We start from the raw sequence: 20063 nt of genomic DNA, 5'->3' as shown, positions 1-20063 counted from the left end.
AGCCTGGCCAACATGGTGAAATGACATCTCCACTAAAAATACAAAAAATTAGCTGGGCGTGGTGGCAGGCGCCTGTACTCCCAGCTGCTCGGGAGGCTGAGGCATGAGAATCACTTGAACCCGGGAGGCGGAGGTTGCAGTGAGCCGAGATCGCGCCACTGCACTCCAGCCTGGGTGACAGTGCGAGACTCCGCCTCAAAACAAAAAATATATATATTGATATAGTTAGAAATAGATATAGATCTGTGCATATATGTACATACATATATTACATACATATTTCCTAGCTCTGTTCACTGAGAGTCTCTAGAAGCAGTGACACCCAGTAGAAATGGGCATGTCTAGCATGTAGATCTTGATTTTAAATACTGTTTTTTGGCTGGGCATGGAGCCTCAGGCCTGTAATACCAGCACTTTCAGAGACTGAGGCGGGTGGATCACCTGAGGTCGGGAGTTCAAGACCAGCCTGACCAATGTGGAGAAACCTCATCTCTACTAAAAATACAAAATTAGCTGGATGTGGTGGTGTGCACCTGTAATCCCAGCTACTCAGGAGGCTGAGGCAGGAGAATTGCTTGAACCCAGGAGAGAAGTTGCAGTGAGCCAAAATTGCGCCATTGCACTCCAGCCTGGGCAACAAGAGCGAAACTCTGTCTCAAAAATAATAAAATAAAATATATAAAATAAAATACTGTATAAAATAAAATAAAATAAATCTGTTTTTCGTTAAAGGGAACCAGGACTCCTTAGGAAAATTATTCCAGGTCTAGGGCTGGAATAAGATAAGCCTGGAACACACATTTTGTTATGCCAGAAAATAAGAATATGATTGAAGAATGTTGGAGCCATGTCAGAAGGACGCAGGAGCCAGCTTGAAAGGGGACTCCACTGATAAGAGATGGGAAAGTTTGAGCATCAAAATAGATTATGAAAGTAATGGATTCTACCCCATAGAGTAACCCATGAGTCCATACTGATGTGGGTGGGTGTGGATGGATGAACAGACAGCATTTCCTTACAGTAGATTTCCAAAGCTGTAAGTGTTGGCAGAATGATGGAATTAGAATTATCACTATTTGGCAACCACCATAATAATGCAGATAATTATTTCAGGCAAAAGTTAGAACTAATGGATATTAAACTTAAGGGGGGAAGTTTGATGGTAAAATAGTGTTTCTGTAGTCCTACAACATACTTGTTAATTAATTAATTTACTTATTTTTTGAGATGGAGTCTCACTCTGTTGCCCAGGCTGAAATGTAGTGGCGCGATCTCGCCCCAGTGCAACCTCTGCCTCCTGGGTTCAAGTGATTCCCCTACCTCAGCCTCCCAAATAGCTGGGACTACAGGCGCTTGCCACCACACCCGGGTAATTTTTGTATTTTTAGTGGAGACGGGGTTTCACTATGTTGGCCAGGCTGGTATTGAACTCCTGACCTCAAGTGGTCTGCCCACCTCAACCTCCCAAAGTGCTGGGATTGCAGGCATGAGCTACTGTGCCCAGCCTAACATACTTGTTAATTTAAAGGGGAAAAATAGTATTTGACTAGGGCAACCTGGGAGATGCCATCTTAAGCAATCAAAGTTAATATCAGCAGTAATGGGACAAATAGTATCTTCTAACTCCTAATATGACATGAGAAGGATACAATACCACTTTTGTGGTAGTTGTACCAAAAATACATAACCTGAATTTAATCATGGAAAAACATTAATGAAACCCAAATTGAGGAATATTCTACAACATAGTCTCTAGTCTTTGAAAATGTTAAGATCATAATCACTGAAAGATACAGAAAACAATTCTAAGGAGATTAAATTACAGAAGATTAAAGAAACATGACAACCAAATGAGGTTTTTAATATGAAGTCAGATCCTAGACCAGGAAAAAATGTATTGTTATTATTATTACTATTTTTAAGACGGAATCTTGCTCTTGTCGCCCAGGCTGGAGTGCAGTGGTGCAGTATCTGCTCACTGCAACCTCTACCTCCTGGGATCAAGCGATTCTCCTGCCTCAGCCTCCCGAGTAGCTGGGATTACAGGCGCCCATCACCACACCCAGCTAATTTTTGTATTTTTAGTAGAGACAGGGTTTTACCGTGTTGGCCAGGCTGGTCTCGAATTCCTGACCCCAGGTGATCCAACCGCCTTGGCCTCCCAAAGTGCTGGGATTACAGGCGTGAGCCACTGCGCCTGGCCAAAAAAAGTACTATTATAATAAAAGTTATTATCTTACTGATGTCCTTATAGCAGTAACTATATTTTTTGCTGTAAAGGACATTAGTGGGACAATTGTTGAAATATGAATAAAGTTTATATGTATAAAGAAATTAATAGGATTATATTAATGTTAATTTCCAGACTTTAATAATTGTGCTGTGGTTCTATGTGAATATCATTTTTTTTTGAAAATATATATTAAAGTATATAGGGATAAAGGCGCATTTTATATCTTCAACTTCTCTTGAAATTTTTCAAAAATAGTACTGATAATTTATAGATGTGTTTATATTCATACATACATATCTGTATACACATACAGAGAGATAAAGCAAATGTAAAACATTAACCTTTAGAGAATCTGGATGAAGATATATGAGAATTCTTTATACTGTTTTTGTAACTTTCTTGTAAGTCTGAAACTATTTCAAAACAAAAAGGTTTTGTTTTTGTTTTTTGTTTTTTTTTTAAAGGACAAGACTGGGGAAAGGAAAGTTAGGAACGATAATTATTTGGGCATAAAGAGAACAGAGGCTGGGGGCAGTGGCTCATGCCTGTAATCCCAGCACTTTGGGAGGCCAAGGTGGGCAGATCATTTGAGGTCAGGAGTTTGAGACCAGCCTGCTCAACATGGTGAAATCCCATCTCTTCTAAAAGTATAAAAAATAGCTGGGTGTGATGGTGGATTCGTGTAATCCCAGCTACTGAGGCTGAGGGAGGAGAGAGGCTGAGGCAGGAGAATCGCTTGAACCTGGGAGGCAGAGGTCGCAGTGAGCTGAGATCACACCACTGCACTCCAGCCTGGGCAACAGAGTGAGACTCTGTCTCACATACACATACACACACAAAAAAAAGCAAAACAAGATATGAATAAGACAAGGTAGAACCTCCAAGAGGAACACTTACTGAACAGGGGAGCCATCTAAAAGGTTCTGGTGCACTTTTGAATATTATTCGGCTGCCAGCTGGCATGTAATCTCATATTATTATCTGCCTTACGATTCTGTATATCTGTTTTCTGTCTGTCATCCTTACTAGATTCTAAGCCTTTTGAGGGTAAGGGACATGTGCAATACCCTGCACAGTGTAGGCACTTTAATAGTTGCTGTCGAAAATATTAATTTTTTTAATTGAAAGGTATTATTGCTGCCTGTTTAAAAAAATGCTTAAACATATGCTTTAGATTTACCTTTTGTCATAGTAATGAAGAAGAAAAAGATGAATTTTTTTAAATTACACAAAAGATGACTTATTTTTAATATTCGATGTGGAATACCATAATGGGACTTAGTGTAGGTTATTTTTAATATATGACTATTATTTTTCAAATGCAGGAAACTATACACAAAAGAAAAAGAGTATAACTTTGACTTTTTCTCAATTGTTATTTTTCTCTTTTATAATCCTCCAATATGAAACCTTTGGTATTCCTTAGGTTCTTTCTAATGTCATTTCAGATTATTAAATCAAGGCATGAATGATTGCTTAAGTACAGTTCACTCTGGATGCATAGATTGGAGAGGTGGTAGTGGTCTGTTTTTAAACAAATAGTTTCATGCCTAATAGTAAAGTGAGGAATCTGTGGATGTTTAACAAAATAGTTTATATTAGTAATAATTTTATATGCAAATAGATGCTACTAATTACAACTGAGCCTTTTCTAGTTATGTAGCAGGGCTTTCACTTTGTATAATAATTAGTTGAAAAGCTAATAAACAGTGTTCTGAAATTCAGTATTTTTGCTAAATCTCTTTTCTACTCAGCAGTGGAGTGTTACATTTACATTGAAAATTGACAGTCCGATTTCTTGAAATGGTTATTATCCTACTTTCAGTTTTCTGAGTTTCTGAAGTGAAGCTTTACTGGTCATTGTTCATGTTCACATAATAGTACAGTGTATCAAACCATCCAGCCCCCAGTTACAGAGCTGGAGATGGATGGATGAATGGATGGGGGGACTCATTTTGACTGTTACCTTGATCTGGACAGAACTGTTCCTCTCTGTCATTGGAAAATACTTTCCTACACGCTGAATGGACTACATTTTCTGATAACAGATTTTGTTTCCGGTGGACATTTTTTGTTTGTTTACATTGAAATTATCTCTTTATGCCATTCTACCTTTTCAACAGCTGGCAACATTTTTTTTCTGAGTATCGAGAGATACTTGCTTGTACTTATATTTTCAGAGTTAAATAGTTATAGGTTATCTTACATAGGTTGCTGTTCAGATTTTTTTTAACATTTTACTTTTATAGGATAAATTCAGGTCTGATAACAGTTTATTAAACAAAGCCGGAAATGTAGATAACTGTGTTGTTTATTCTTCTAAAATTATTATTTTTAATAGAATCGTAAGAATGATGAAGCCTCTTATGAAAAGATGTTGAAACTGAGACGAGAATTTAGTAGAGCCATAACAATTTTGGAAATGATTAAGAGAAGAGAGAAAACAAAACGAGAATTATTGCACTTAACCTTAGAAGTTGTGGAGAAAAGGTAACATTGCTCCTGTTACAACAGTAAAATGACAACTTTACCAAATGATGGGCAAAATGAACCAAAAGATTTTTAGGGGGGAACAGGTTAAGCTTTATGACAGTTGATATTGATTCTGTAAGAATTTATATTTTTTAAAGATTTGTGGTTACTAGTTTTTATAGATTAAGTTATCAATTTGGATTGCAGATTTTGGGAGAGTTTTGTGTATACTGTAGATCCTATACTTTGTTTTGGCAGAATCATTGAATTTTATTTAGTAAAGAACTCTAGTGATCATATTGTTTACTTCTCTGTATTAAAGTTTCTATTAAATCTGAGGGAAATAAGTATTGATTTTATTTTCTGAGTAGGTAGACATTTTTTGTTTCAACTCCTTTTAGAAATGTGTGCTCTAATATAGTATATTTTCCTACAAAATTAAATAGACTAAACAAAAACAGAATTTTGTGTGATTCCTGGAGTAAGCATTCTAAACATTTCCTAGTGCTTGATTATATAATATATGTAAGAAATTTGTTTGCTGTGTACCTTAGGCATTTTTTTTAGTTTTTTGGTTTGTTTTGTTTTTACCAAATCCCTGTTTCTTTATTCCTGCAAATTTTATCTTTTAAAAGTAATTTGATTGTTAGCCCTTTTTGACTAGGTGACTTCCAATTAATTGAGGTATCACTTATTTTCCTTCTTTATTGTCAAACTATGCAGTGTTTTCTTATATTTTTGTTACTTTTTCAAGATACCATTTGGGAGACTATGGTGGTGAAATCCTTAATGAAGTAAAAATCAATAGATCAGAAAAAGAGTTATATGCCACTCCAGCAACTCTTCATAATGGAAATCATCACAAAGTTCAAGAATGTAAAACTAAGGTGAATATTGTCTGGGAAGAAGCATGTATGGATGGTAATGTTGATCAGAGGAGTTATTGATTTCTGCAGTTGTCTTAATATGGTTTGAGTAAAGAAAAAGTAATTAACGTGACTTTAGTTCTTACCATGAGCCAAGCACTTTGCTAGGAGTATTTATATACATACTGACCAATTAATCCTCTTAACAACCCTTAGAGATAGTTGTTGGATCTGTGTGACTTCTAGATAATAGCTAGTAAGTGGCAAATTCAAGGTTTCAGTTCAGGTCTAATAGTCCGTACTGTTCAATATGCTATCTGCCTCCCTAGGGAATAAAGGTAATTAAAGTCTAGTTATTATCACTAGCCTTAGCAAACCTTGCATTGTAATGGAAGGAATCAACACCTCAAAGCATTCTTCATTGAGACTATTGAAAATTATTCTTATTGTCATCATCATTTCCAGAGCCAGCATTTATCAATTGTTATCTACCTTGAGTGACTTTGAGAAAGTCCTGTAATTTCTGGGTCACAGTTTCTTCCTAATAAAAGAGCCAGACTCAGTGGTTATTTTAGTCACTTGGACTAGATAACTATATTTATTTGGTCCTCACTTGGTACATTAATTAAAGTATTTAATTGGGAAATATGAAAACTAATAAAGCCTTTAATTTTAAGGAGCATAGATTTAAATAGGAAACAGGTATTGACTGAAGCTTCTAGACAATAGAGCTTTACTCTGTAGCAAAATTTTTTAAATGACCTAGGGTGTTTGTGGAAAATTCATCTTTTAAAAATGTACACAGTTCTCATTTTTCATGGGTTCATTCTTAAAGGTCAAGAAAGAGTGTGGAGCAGGAAGACTCCTTCATTCAGCTCATGTCAATTAAAACACTAAAGTTCTTTCTTATTAATCACAGGCATCTAGCCCACCATCCTGATTCTCTAAATCTCGCTTGTCTCTATAGCCAAAAAAGTTATCAGTGCAAATGTCATTTTGTAAGTTATTTTTAAAAATCCATTTTGTGTCAATCAATGCTTTTCCTAGGTATGTGATTGTTAAGCATTGCAATATGAAAATCTTAACCCAGAATTACTGACAGAATCAGCCTTTATTATATATTGATTCTTATTTTAGACCTCCTCTATGAATAAATACTCAGCCTTCCTAAATACTAACTTTAGGGATTTGGTTGCATCCATTGTTGTCCTACTCCATTACACATGGTTAATTATATTTACTTTGTCATGTATCCCACTTTAAAATATGGGAAGTTTCTGAAAGTTGGGGCTTTGTTTTTGATGTAATAGTTATACCTATTATATGAAAAATTTTATATCTCACTAAATATAATTTGCCTTTCAAGCAATATTTTTATTGTGTGTACTGTTTTTGACCTTAAAGTAGTTAATATCTGGACTAGATGTGGAAATGTATAAATTTTGTAGTTTGTACCTTGGTGCTTGGAACAGTCTTTTCCAACTTTTAAAGTGGTAGATCCCTTTTTATTAAAAGGAATGCCAGTATGTTAAAACAGTAACAGAGCTGCTCTGTTGAGGGGAGGTGGGGGCTGGAAACCTACCCCTTCAGTCAGTGTCTTTGCCAGATGGCCTCTCAGGAACCTCCACAGAAGCCTGAGGGACTTCAGAACGTTACTATTCAGTTGCTGCAGTAATTATACATTCTAAAAAGTGAGGATTTTTTCCTAGTTAAGCTTATTTTTCTCAAAAGATTACCATCCGTAGAACAGACATTTTTAAAAATTAGATCTAAGTGTAGAAATGACAATAAACTCATGATCCAGTTGAAGATTTTAAAAAATAAAAATAGTGGTTAATTTTTATCAATACAGCAGATTTAAATAAATATTGAATTTAAATACCTTTTAAATACTGGATTACATAATAGAGCAATCCAAAAAATCACTCACATAGTTTAAAGTAGTGATAATAATGTAAAAAGCAAATTTAAATACCATAATTATTTTTCATCATAAGTTGCAGAAAGTAAAACATGTTTCAATTTATGAACACAGAATAATTTTTGCGTATTAAAAACAATAAAATCACCTCGTGGATAAAAATGTATGTTTTTCAAAGAGCAGTATAGTTTTTCATGATTTCTAAAATGATTTTTATTTCTTCCTTTTGGGGGAAAAATCGTCATGTAAACAGCACCCTCATCATTTGTCTTTGAAAGAAGAGGCTTCTGATGTGGTTCGTCAAAAGAAGAAGTACCCAAAGAAGCCTAAAGCAGAGGCTTTGATAACATCTCAGCAACCCACTCCTGAGACATTGCCTGTGATCAATAAGAGTGACATTAAGCAATATGATTTTCACAGCTCAGATGAAGATGAATTTCCACAGGTGCTTGTTTTAAAATATTTTAAAGATATTTCTTCTTAGTATTTTATATTGCTATATTTTTAAAACAATTGCTATCTTAGAGTTTTTATTCTTGCTTTGTTCCCCTAATGTATATAGCATAAACATTTCCACATTATTTATATAGCCACTGAAATGGTATTTACTCTGTATTACTTTTCATCAGTTGTATAGAATTTACTCTCTTGTGGAGCGCATGGTTTTTAGTTTTTCCATTTATAAAAATGAACATAGATTTTTTCCCTCTATTTAAAATAGATTCTTAGAAATTGAATTACTAGTTACTAACCAAAAATAATCAATATTTTAAGACAGTTAATATATAATTGTAAATATTGAAAATATTCATCAACAATACTTTCCTTTTTACCACACTCCACCAGCGTTGTGTTTTATAACTTTTAATGTAAACTTTGCTAATTTGTTAGGTAATGGCTATTTGATTCTAAAAAAGACTTAAAGGAACTGATTCAAGTTTTAACTCTTTGATAAATATTGCAACAGCTTTATAGAAAAATGTGTGCAATAAAAAAATATTTTTATAAGTGCTGTTTTTAAAATAAGACTTTTACTTTATATATTAAAAGATCCGGCCAGGCGCGGTGGCTCACTCCTATAATCCCAGCACTTTGGGAGGCCGAGGCAGGCGGATCACAAGGTCAGGAGATCTAGACCATCCTGGCTAACACAGTGAAACCCCGTCTCTACTAAAAATACAGAAAAAATTAGCCAGGTGTGGTGGCGGGCTCCTGTAGTCCCCGCTACTCCTGAGGCTGATCCAGGAGAATGGCGTGCACCTGGGAGGTGGAGCTTGCAGTGAGCTGAGATCTCGCCACTGCACTCCAGCCTGGGCGACAGAGCGAGACTGCGTCTCAAAAACAAACAAGCAAACAAAAAAAAGATCCATTTTTTTTGTAAATATTGTGTATCACCTGCTCTAGCAATACCCTCTTTTTAAAAATAGTATAGGAAACTTAACAGAAAATACTGTAACAAAGACCTTGAACCTACTACCAGCTTTATCATATTTTAACTTTTTGACTTGTTTGCTTTAAGGAAACTTTCTTTTAAAAACCAACATTATAGATATGTTTGAAAGCAATACTGTTTATAAAACTCTTCATTGCTATAACCATTTAAAATCTGGAGTTTGCATAAAATGTGTCCCTTTTGGCTGGATTATATTATTTTTACTCTTTTTCACCAATTGGTTTTTCTACCCAGATAATATTCTGATAGTCATATGAATAGTATCAAATGTGCAAAGATATGCTTAATTTTATATTCCCTTCAGGAGCGCTTAATGAACCCATATATTACTTTTGTCAGAGGATCATCTAGTTTGACTCAGGCAGAGCTTTGAATAGCCATGGGACATTTATCAGATGACCAGTTTGAAGGAATGAGGGATATAGTGCCCTACCAAAGAGTAATTTTCCAGATAGAAAGTATAGGGAAGGGTTCTAGGCACAGCATATTAGAGGGAACTCCTAGCAGTTTCGCATTGCTGGAGCACAAAACATAGAAGAGGAAGAGGGGATGAAAGGCTTGATGCCTGCAGTAATACCCAGATGGCAGATAGCCTCTATCTACATCATACATACTGGGAAATTATTTAAAATGTTAAGTAAGAAAATGACATAGTTAGATAAATATTTGTATAATAGGCTTATATTGGTGGTACTAATGAGAGCCTAGAAAGTTTTGCTATATGTTCCCAGCCCTTTAAGAGTGATGCTGTAGACTGGACATTGTGGCTCATGCCTGTAATCCCAGCACTTTGGGAAGCCGAAGCAGGTGAATTGCTTGAGCCCAGGACTTGGAGACCAGCCTGGGCAACATGGTGAAACCCCATCTTTACCGAAAAAACAGAAACAAACGTAGAAAAATTAGCCAGGCATGGTGACACATGCCTGTAGTCCCAGCTACTCCGGAGGCTGAGGCGGGAGGATTGCTCGAGCCAGGGAGATGAAGGTTGCAGTGAGCCAAGGTTGCACCACTGTACTCCAGCCTGGGCGACAGAGCAAGGCCCTGTTTCAAAAAAAAAAAAAAAAGAATGATACTGTAGGGTGCTATGACCTATAGAAACTTTTATCGGTGGAATCAGTACATCCAGCCTGAAAGTAGAGCTCACTCAGCATAACTAGTCATATGTTTCTCATGCATTAAGGGATCTTCATTTCTGCTCCAAATTCTTGCATTGATTTATATAGTTTCCAGTTCCCATACCCACATGAAAATTGCATTTTGAAACTTTTAGGTTCTTCTGATTGTTTATATTAGGTCTTAGACAATCCTCATTAATTTTATGGTATCTCCATATTACTAAAGAGTAAGTATTAATGTTTACCTATATTTGGGCATCATTCAGTGAGGCAGCTATTCAGAGTGTACATCTTATAAAATCAGGATTTTATTGTTGACAAGATCATTAAAGTAATCATATTTTTCTTTGTCTGATAAACCAAGAACAAGGAATAGGGAGCCTTAAGAGAACAAACATTTTAACCAGACTTATGCCACTGAATTGCAGCTGAACAGAGCTAAAACTGCCTCTTGATTGTGCTTCCGATTTTCCTAACATTAGCTTTGTCTTCCTATGCCTCAGACTTCTTTTGTCCCCTGGAATCTACCCCGGGGAATCGTAGTTAGGAGGAAGGGGTGATAGATTTTATACACAGAATTTCTGAGACTTTGTGACACTTCCTGTGTATATCTTAGAATAGGTACAGTATTTGCAAAGGAACCAAAGTGTAAAATTCACGTTTGGGATTTCCTTTCAAATTTCAGGTTTGAGGCTTGGTTCCCCATGAAGAAGATTCAGCCCCAGCTCACTGTTTCTGTGTCTCCCCCATAGGGTTGGTGGAGGTATATTGGAACCTCAAACAAATACCTTTCTCCCCTGGATGACCCTGCTCAGTGGTAATTACCACAGTTTGGAAATAATATGGAGAAAACATTTTTCCTCTCGAAATAGGAAGAGAGGGATTTGTGAGGTTCAGAAATTTGCAAGTAAATATGGTTGAGCCAGCGTTTATCAGAAAAAGAGATGTGTACTACAAAGTGAGAGTGCGAGACAACTGAAACTTAAGTACCAAAACTTTTAAAAAAATTTTAATAATTATGGGTGGAAATTTATCTAAAACATATTATTTCCCTATCTTCAGTGTATTTGTATATTATTTAATCTGTTTTTGTGACATTTATAAAGCGTGCTCTAATAGGTCAGTGCTACTGCCCTAGAAGTCCACTCAATTACATAGGGATATTTGGCCTGATAGGACATGGCCTGGGAAGAGTGCTTTCTAATATGTGATAGCTTTCTGAAAGTCTTTATTCTTTTGCTCTAGCGTTGCGGGCTTATCTCTTCTCTATAACCAATGTGCTTACTTTAGCAAGTCTTTTCTCTTCTTCTTTTCTACTTCTGATCTGCTAAGTTTAAAAAGTGAGTTTTGAAAAATGAGTTGGGAGATACAAGACTTTCCTTTGAATAAAACCTGGCCTTTATGGCCTTTGGGGGTTTTTTTGTTGTGGTGATTTTTTTGGCTGTTTATAAGCTGTTTTTATGTCCTGGCTTTTGGCTTTATTACAGAGAGATAAAGTTATTGGATAAAAATACACTTAACCTATAGGTGAAGTAAATATTTAACTGTCATTAAATATTTATAGCCACATACATTATTTATAAAATATAATGCGATATATAAAAACTGTATTAATTCTAAGACTTAGCACTTCATGTTTAGAAGCAATCAAGCAATACCAATGCCATCTAGACTTAACCTGAAGGAACTAATCCATTAAAAACAATGATTTTTAACTATAGAAAATTTTTGCTAGTCATTGAATGTTTTGGGGAATTCAGTACTTACGATATGTAATATAGAAGTGATTTACTGTTTGTGATCAGATTTACATTTTAGAGCATTACAAACATTGATCTATTGACTTTTGATAACTTCTAAATGGAATGCCTCTTTTGTCTAGGTATTGTCCCCAGTATCAGAACCGGAAGAAGAAAATGATCCTGATGGTCCCTGTGCTTTCAGAAGGCGGGCAGGATGCCAGTATTATGCTGTAAGAACTTTTGTGTGTGTGTGGTGTTTTTGTGAACTGGAATTAACAGGTAACCCATGTCAAGATGATTTAGTCTTGATCTAAAAATGGGAAATGCATCAATACTTTTTATTTAACATCCTTTATGTGGATACTGGTAAAAGATGCTAAAAGGTACTGAGTCCTTTCAAAGGGCGTCGGAATCCTCTTCTTGGAAATTGATAATTCCTCACATTTTAGAAATTTAGGTTCATTTTGGGCTCTATTTATAGCTTCAGCAACTGTGAAAATTATTCAGTGTGTCATTACTAGAATTAGGTAAACCCAGAATTTGTAAGTTGGTTCTAGAACCTTTGATGGCTGCTAGGTGTTTATTGAAATTTATTGTTATGCAAGCCCATCTTGTGCATACATACCAGTAAGTATCAAACAAAATAATAATTTTTAAACTTCCGTAATGGCAATGTTTTGTCTAATAATTGTATTCATAACTTTTTGACACACCTAGAAGTTGCTTTATGCTATGAAGTCGCATTATATCACTCTCCAAGGTTCTCAGTGAGATATAATGTAGCATTGTGAGGATGGCTTTGACTTTCTTATATGGCTTGTAGAGATCATTTATCTTGTTATATAATGGTAAGCATACACTGACAGCTTTTTTAGAGTGTGTAAATTTAGGAGAGGTGGAGATTTGTTTACTAGTTATGTTGATGAGAGAAGGGAAAATTCTTAACGAAAGGGGACAGACAGCATGATAAAATGATGAAGGGAATGGGAAGGCAGGGAACAGCCTGTTTGTTTCTTTATATTTATTTATTTACTTATTTATTTCTTTTAGAGACAGGGTCTTGCTCTGTCACCAAGGCTGGAGTGCAATGGTGCAATCATACAGTTCACCGTAACTTCAAACTCCTGGGCTCCAGTAGTCCTCCCACCTCAGCCTCCTGGGATTACAGGCACATACCACTACATGCTGCTAATTTTTGTAATTTTTGTAGAGATAGGGCCTTGCTACATTGCCCAAGCTGGTCTTGAACTCCTGGTCTCTAGTGATCCTCCTGTGTTGGCCTCCTAAAGTGCTAGGATTACAGGCATGAACCACTGCATCCTGCTTGGATGTGTGTTTCTTAAAAGTGAAGAGGAAGCTTCAGTTTGACCCCATAGTGTTTGAAGTGCAATTTTTAGTCCAAAAAATATTCTTTCTGGTTTCTCAGTAGGAAGCCTACAAATTACTATGTAATTTCACCATCTCTACTTTGTACACAAATGTTAAAAGCTGCATTATTTTTAACTATACATTCCTTTTTAAGTATAATAGACCCTAAATGAATTTATATTTACAAACTAAATTCAGTTTTGGTAATCTTGGTGAGTGAACTTTTGATTCAATTTTGTAATATTTAACCTGATTAATAGTCAATGAAGCCCCACTTTTACAGTTTTATATCTAGATTTTAATTGTTCTGCTAATGTTGCAGTTACTTCATGTTTATCATGATCTAACCTGTCTTCATTTCAGATTTACTCCATGAGTTTTTTGTTTTTTGTTTTTTCTTTCTTTGCAGCCTCGTTTGGACCAAGCTAACCATTCATGTGAAAATTCAGAATTGGCAGATTTGGATAAGTTGAGGTATAGGCATTGCCTTACAACACTTACAGTCCCAAGAAGATGTATAGGATTTGCAAGGAGGCGAATTGGCAGAGGTGGAAGGTGAAGTATTTGTTTTCACCTGGTTTTTGTTTGCTATCTGGAACAGAAGACAAAGAGAAAATGTTCAGCTCTCTCAGTTAATATTTGGTTTTATTTTGCTTTTCAGGGTCATAATGGACCGAATATCCACAGAACATGACCCAGTCCTGAAACAGATAGACCCTGAAATGCTGAATAGTTTTTCAAGCTCTTCCCAAACTATAGACTTTTCTTCTAATTTCTCTCGGACCAATGCTTCCAGTAAACATTGTGAAAATAGACTGTCTCTTTCTGAAATATTAAGCAATATCAGATCATGTCGACTACAGTGTTTCCAGCCAAGGCTACTAAATTTACAGGACAGTGATAGTGAAGAATGTACCTCAAGAAAACCAGGGCAGACTGTGAACAATAAAAGAGTTTCTGCAGCATCTGTAGCTTTATTGAACACCAGCAAGAATGGCATATCAGGTAAGCTGTTGCTGTGTTAAAAGTATATCCTGCTATTCTTTTTTACTTAATTTTATTGGGAAAGGAATTTTATCTTAATCTACTGCATTTTTTTTCCAACCTAAGAAACAAAATTGTACTGTTCTGCCTCACATTTTAATCAAATTGTCCTAACTAGTACTGTAAAACCACTGACATCTATTTCGGGTGTGTGCCTGGTACGGTAAATGTAGGCAGAATGCATACAGAGTTCCCTATGGCCACACTGCTTATAAGCTGCCACCAGATCATCACAGCACAGTACTATCTGCTGCTTATGTTAAAGGTAGTTTTCATTTTGGTGCGTAAACTTTCATTAAATGTAACCATTGCTCCTTGAGAGTACCTTTGAAAACTCTTTCTGAAAAATGATTTTTAGGAGACTCCCTGTGAATAATTTTTTTTTTTTTTTTTTAGATGGAGTCTCGCTGTGTCGCCCAGGCTGGAGTGCAGTGGCTTGATCTCAGCTCACTGCAACCTCTGCCTCCCGGGTTCAAGCGATTCTCCTGTCTCAGCCTCCCAAATAGCTGGGACTACAGGCGTGCGCCACCACGCCCAGCTAATTTTTGTATTTTTAGTAGAGACGGTTTCGCCATGTTGGCCAGGCCAGTCTCGAAATCCTGACCTCAGGTGATCCACCTGCCTCAGCCTCCCAAAGTGCTAGGATTACAGGCATGAGCCACTGTGCCCGGCCCCTGTGAATAATAATTTTTGTCCAATAGCTTACCTCTAGTTAAATCAGGAAGTTTTTTCATTTTTAAGAAATGTATTCAGGTTAATTTAATATTTTTATGACATGTACATTATAAATAATGTATAATATCTAGAGAATCTAGGGTACACTTTTGTTTTCTTCTGTGGTCTCTTTATCACATGTATGCAAGTATGTATAATTTATAGATATCTTTATAATATATACATTGTATATATGCATTGTATCCCAAGACTAAAATAGATGTGGCTTGACTTACACTGTTGATACCATTTTTTTCTGTATGTATTTCTAAATTATTTCCTGGATGATGCATTCTAGGATGTGAAATTATCATCTTAAACTTCTTTAAAGTGATCATAAATCACTTTAGCTTGAAATTTGGTCTCAATAATGTTCAGTCTCTTTTAGCTACTGAACTGCCTGTTTTCCAACTTGACTCGTACAGTGATTTGTTTAAAGGTTATAATGGAAAATTGGATTTGTTTGAATGATTAGAAATTGGCATATCATTTATCCAATTGGTTGGTTAATTTTCTCCTAAACAAACTTAAGTAAGGAAAATGGCCTCCCATTATATAAAGTTCATGAGTCTGTGAAGTTGAAAGAGTGCTTGAAGCTGAAATGGATAAATGCATAATATGATTTGAGGCTGCAGGATTATTAGAAATCTAAAGATAGTAGAAAGTTGACAAATATTAAATCAAATCTTTTTTCAGCCAGCTCTAAGACAAAGTTCCAATTTATTTAACTAAATGGGAATTCCTGTACTAAACATTCTCAAAATAATTTTTCCCAAAAAGAGAGTTTAAAACATATCATATAGAGGCATTTATAATTACATTTGACCGTAGGCTGATTGTCTTCTCTGCTGATGTATACCACATTAAAAAATGATTTTAATGTCTTCCTTCTCAACGTGAACATTGTCAGATATTTGCAGCTTTCTCCTATACATTCCAGATTAACTCTAGATTTAACTTGACTTTTTTCCAGAAAGTGTATATATGTTGTATATATTGTTATATCATCAATACAACATATGTATTGGTCCAAAATATAACTTAATATGACTTAAATAGTTCCATTATAATCACCTCTCTAATCCTATGACACTACCATACAACATAAAATAAGCATTTAAACTGTTATCTTAGGCGTGCATGTACTTCTCAGGGAATTTAAGTCACAAGTAATCAGTGTTAACATCATAGACAACAAGTTTTTTTGTATTCTTATCTTTACCTTACCATTAGAAAAAAATAATCTTTTTGGTCTGTGTGATTTTTCCTATCTAAAATTTTTTAATATCCTCAATACAGTACCATTTCTTTCTTCCCTTAAAAAATTTTAAGGCTTAAGCAACAAGTAAGGTACATTAGAATTCAGTGTTTTGAAATAAGATCTATCTTATTTAATAATTTATTCTTAGAGTAAAAGATTTTGTTTGAACTCATTCTTCTTCACTGACTGTGACCCCTCTAGTCACTGGGACCACAAGATTTTTTGTTTTCAACAGATGTCTTTTGTTTTAAAATAATAGGCATGGCAATATAAATACGTAATGAAAAAAGTTTTTTAACAGCATTTTAAAAAATAATTGAAAACTGATAATTTAATGATTTATATCAGTTACATTCATTATATAGATTTCTTAGTTCTGGTTAGATAATTTTAAGTGAATTCAGTTACAGTTCCATGAATGTGGATAGGAATTTCCTCATCTACCTAAATAGAAGGATGTGAGGGAGTTTTAGAAAGCTATATTTTTACTTTTGATGGATATATACAAAAGAATGGGATCCTCATGTGTTTGGTTTTTTTAATCTATGCGTCTTGAACACTTTTTCCTTCTGCTTGTTCTTAGTGGGCTTGGTCATGAGAGCACAGTTGTTTTTAAGAGTAATAAGACAAAAAATAAAGGAACAAGACTAACACAGGATTATACTTTTCCCTAGCAGAGAATAACACTGAGCTAAACAGATTATTAGTACTGAATTGTCCATTTCACAGCTGGGAAATCCCAGCAAATGAAGAGTTTAATGAGAAATAGAAACATAATGCACTTTATTTATATCACAAGTTCCTTAGTTCTTAAACAAAAATTAAAAAGAGGGCTGCATCTTATGTGGAATTGAGGGCTAGTGGCAAATAATTTTCTCTTAAATGTTGTTAATATAAGCCCTGATTAACGTTTTCCATGTCATAACCCATGTGTCCAAAATATATTCTAGGCCGGGCGTGGTGGCTCACGCCTGTAATCCCAGCATTTTGGGAGGCTGAGGCAGGTAGATCACTTGAGGCCAGGAGTTTGAGACCAGCCTGGGCAACATGGCAAAACCCGGTTTCTACTAAAAATAGAAAAGTTAGCCGGGTGTGGTGGCACGTGCCTGTAGTCCCAGCTGAGGGAGGAGGATCTCTTGAGCTCAGGAAGTAGAGGCTGCAGTGAGCCAAGATCCTGCCACTGTACTCCAGCCAGGGTGAGACCCTGACTCAAAAAAAAAAAAAATATATATATATATATATATGCATGTACTATTTGTTATCTTTTATATACTTCAAGGAAAATTGAAAAGTGTATCCTAGACGTTAGAACTAAAACTAAAGACTTTTCATTTGAAAGCAGAGATGTGTTTTGTTAACCTTTAAGTAAAATAAAGGTATATTCTCTTAATTGAAAAACACTTCTCAGGGCCAGGTGCGGTGGCTCACGCCTGTAATCCCAGCACTTTGGGAGGCCGAGGCAGGCGGATCACGAGGTCAGGAGATCGAGACCATCCTGGCTAACACGATGAAACCCCGACTCTACAAAAATACAAAAAAAATTAGCCGGGCGTGGTGGTGGGCGCCTGTAGTCCCAGCTACTGGGGAGGTTGAGGCAGGAGAATGGCGTGAACCCGGAAGGCGGAGCTTGCAGCAAGCCGAGATCCTGCCACTGCACTCCAGCCTGGGCAACAGAGCGAGACTCCCTCTCAAAAAAAAAAAAAAAGAAAAGAAAAAGAAAACCACTTCTCAAAGAGTAAAAGCAGAATAAAGAATAGATTGATCGTGGTGAACATGACAATTGAGTAACCAAGAGAAATTAATTTCATACATTATTTAGTATCTGTTATATGCGAAACACTGTGTTAAATGTTTAAAAGTTGCAAGGTTTTACAAGACAATCCTTACCTTCAAGGAATTTAATTAATAGCACATGCAAATATTACATTCTTCATATAAACAGGATAATCCTTTGAAACTACGGTATTATTTAACTGTTCTTTGAAATGATGTTCTTAAATCCAGAACTCAAGAAAATACATTTCATATCTAAAAGTGCTCTGCTTTTTCGGATTTGAAAGGACAGATTAATGTACATTTAGTTTTAGTTTTCTCTAATACATGGTTGCAAATTAACATAATACTTTTTTCTTTTCTTACCTGTCATAATATACAGAATAGATACCAGCAGCCTTTTTGACCAGCTTTAAATATCTTTAAATATTTAAATATTTAATTATTTAAATTAAATATCTTTAATTAAAATCTTTAAATAAAATATCTTTAAAATCTTTAAAATAAAATAAAATATCTTTATTAAATAAAAAATTAAATATCTTTAAATATCTTGAAATATTTAAAGAAATATTACCAATTTCTTTTCTTTTTTTTTTTTTTTTTTTTTGAGATGGAGTCTCACTCTGTTACCCAGGCTGGAGTACAGTGGCACGATCTCGGCTCACTGCAAGCTCTGCCTCCTGGGTTCACGCCATTCTCCTGCCTCAGCCTCCCGAGTAGCTGGGACTACAGGTGCCCACCACCACACCTGCCTAATTGTTTTTGTATTTTTTTAGTAGAGACGGGGTTTCACTGTGTTAGCCAAGATGGTCTTGATCTCCTGACCTTGTGATCTGCCCGCCTTGGCCTCCCAAAGTGCTGGGATTACAGGTGTGAGCCACCGCGCCCGGCCAATATGACTAATTTCTAAAATCATTAAGTTTGTACAGTTTTCCAAGAGAAATTCCTGATTTTTAATTTCTTCAGTTTCTCTTCCCATTCATTCTTAAATTGTCATAAATGTTTGCAACTATGATAGCTTTAGGATTGATGTAATGTGATTTAACATCTAGCTAAGGGTTAGGGTTGCTTCCAGAAGTGAGAAGCGGATTCAGACCTAAGGGATTAAAATATTTTAGTTTGACTATAAAAGGAAATAATGAAGTTTCAATTGTAAATATTTGGCTTGGGTTTCAGAAGTTTAAATGGATTTTTAGTCTTTCTTCATTATCCTCACATCTGTTTGTTCTTCATTCTCCAACCCCCCTTATCTTTCCTCTCCCCACCCTCAAAGACTCAGTTGATTTGTTAGTTTGTCTTTCTCTGTAAGAGTTAATTTGTAAGATGTATATAGTCCTGGAAAGGTCATGTCAACCCTCCTGGATATGTTTGTCAGCAGAGTAGCACCAGTGGTTTATATGAACTTTCATCTGACTTCCTATTCTAACCCAGAGGATTTGATGTAAGATCCCTCTCTCTACCCTTTAATCCTGCCCCAGATCTGCCCTTTAAAACAGACAAAAATTGCATATAGTCAGCATGTCTTTGAGAAAGCATATACCAAAACTCTTGTAACACTGGGTATAGTGACTCACCTCTGTAATCTAGCACTTTGTGAGGACAAAGTGGGAGGATGGCTTGAGGCCAGGAGGTTGAGAACAGCCTGGGCAACATAGCAAGACCCTGTCTCTCTCTCTCTTTTTTTTGAGACAGAGTCCTGTTCTCTCGCCCACACTGGAGTGCAATGGCACGATTCCAGCTCACTGCAATCTTCACCTCCCAGGCGAAGCAATTTTCATGCATCAGCCTCCCAAGTAGCTGGGATTATAGGCACGTGCCATCACACCCAGCTAATTTTTTTATTTTTAGGAGAGACGGGGTTTTACCATGTTGCCCAGGCTAGTCTTGAACCCCTGACCTCAGGTGATCCACCCACCTTGGCCTCCCAAAGTGCTGGGATTACAGACGTGAGCCACTGCACCCAGCCAAAGACACTGTCTCTTAAAAAAGAGAAAAAAAAAGAAAAGACACTCTTGTAACAAAGACTGACCTGGTAGATGAAGAAATACTAGATGATGTATTCTTTTTGACTTTTAAATAATCTTTACTACCAAATTAG

General features: G+C 35.8%; 1 protein-coding gene across 3 annotated transcripts in view; it reads left to right on the top strand.

Annotated features, from left to right (window-relative positions):
- The window catches only part of EPC2 (enhancer of polycomb homolog 2), a 143728-nt gene that overhangs the window by 112469 nt on the left and 11196 nt on the right, over window positions 1-20063 (top strand). For 2 of the 3 annotated variants that reach the window (XM_034954023.3, XM_003816689.6), the window contains exons 5-10: window positions 4575-4723; window positions 5460-5592; window positions 7746-7937; window positions 11943-12032; window positions 13580-13725; window positions 13832-14175. In XM_034954023.3, the coding sequence (XP_034809914.1) occupies window positions 4575-4723; window positions 5460-5592; window positions 7746-7937; window positions 11943-12032; window positions 13580-13725; window positions 13832-14175 (1054 nt within the window). The remainder of the gene's footprint in view (window positions 1-4574; window positions 4724-5459; window positions 5593-7745; window positions 7938-11942; window positions 12033-13579; window positions 13726-13831; window positions 14176-20063) is intronic. The other variant, XM_034954024.3, reaches the window with a different exon arrangement.

The sequence above is a fragment of the Pan paniscus genome, chromosome 13 (genome assembly GCF_029289425.2).
Source record: "Pan paniscus chromosome 13, NHGRI_mPanPan1-v2.0_pri, whole genome shotgun sequence".
Classification (NCBI taxonomy): Eukaryota; Metazoa; Chordata; class Mammalia; order Primates; family Hominidae; genus Pan; species Pan paniscus.
This window is presented reverse-complemented; position numbering and strand designations above follow the sequence as displayed.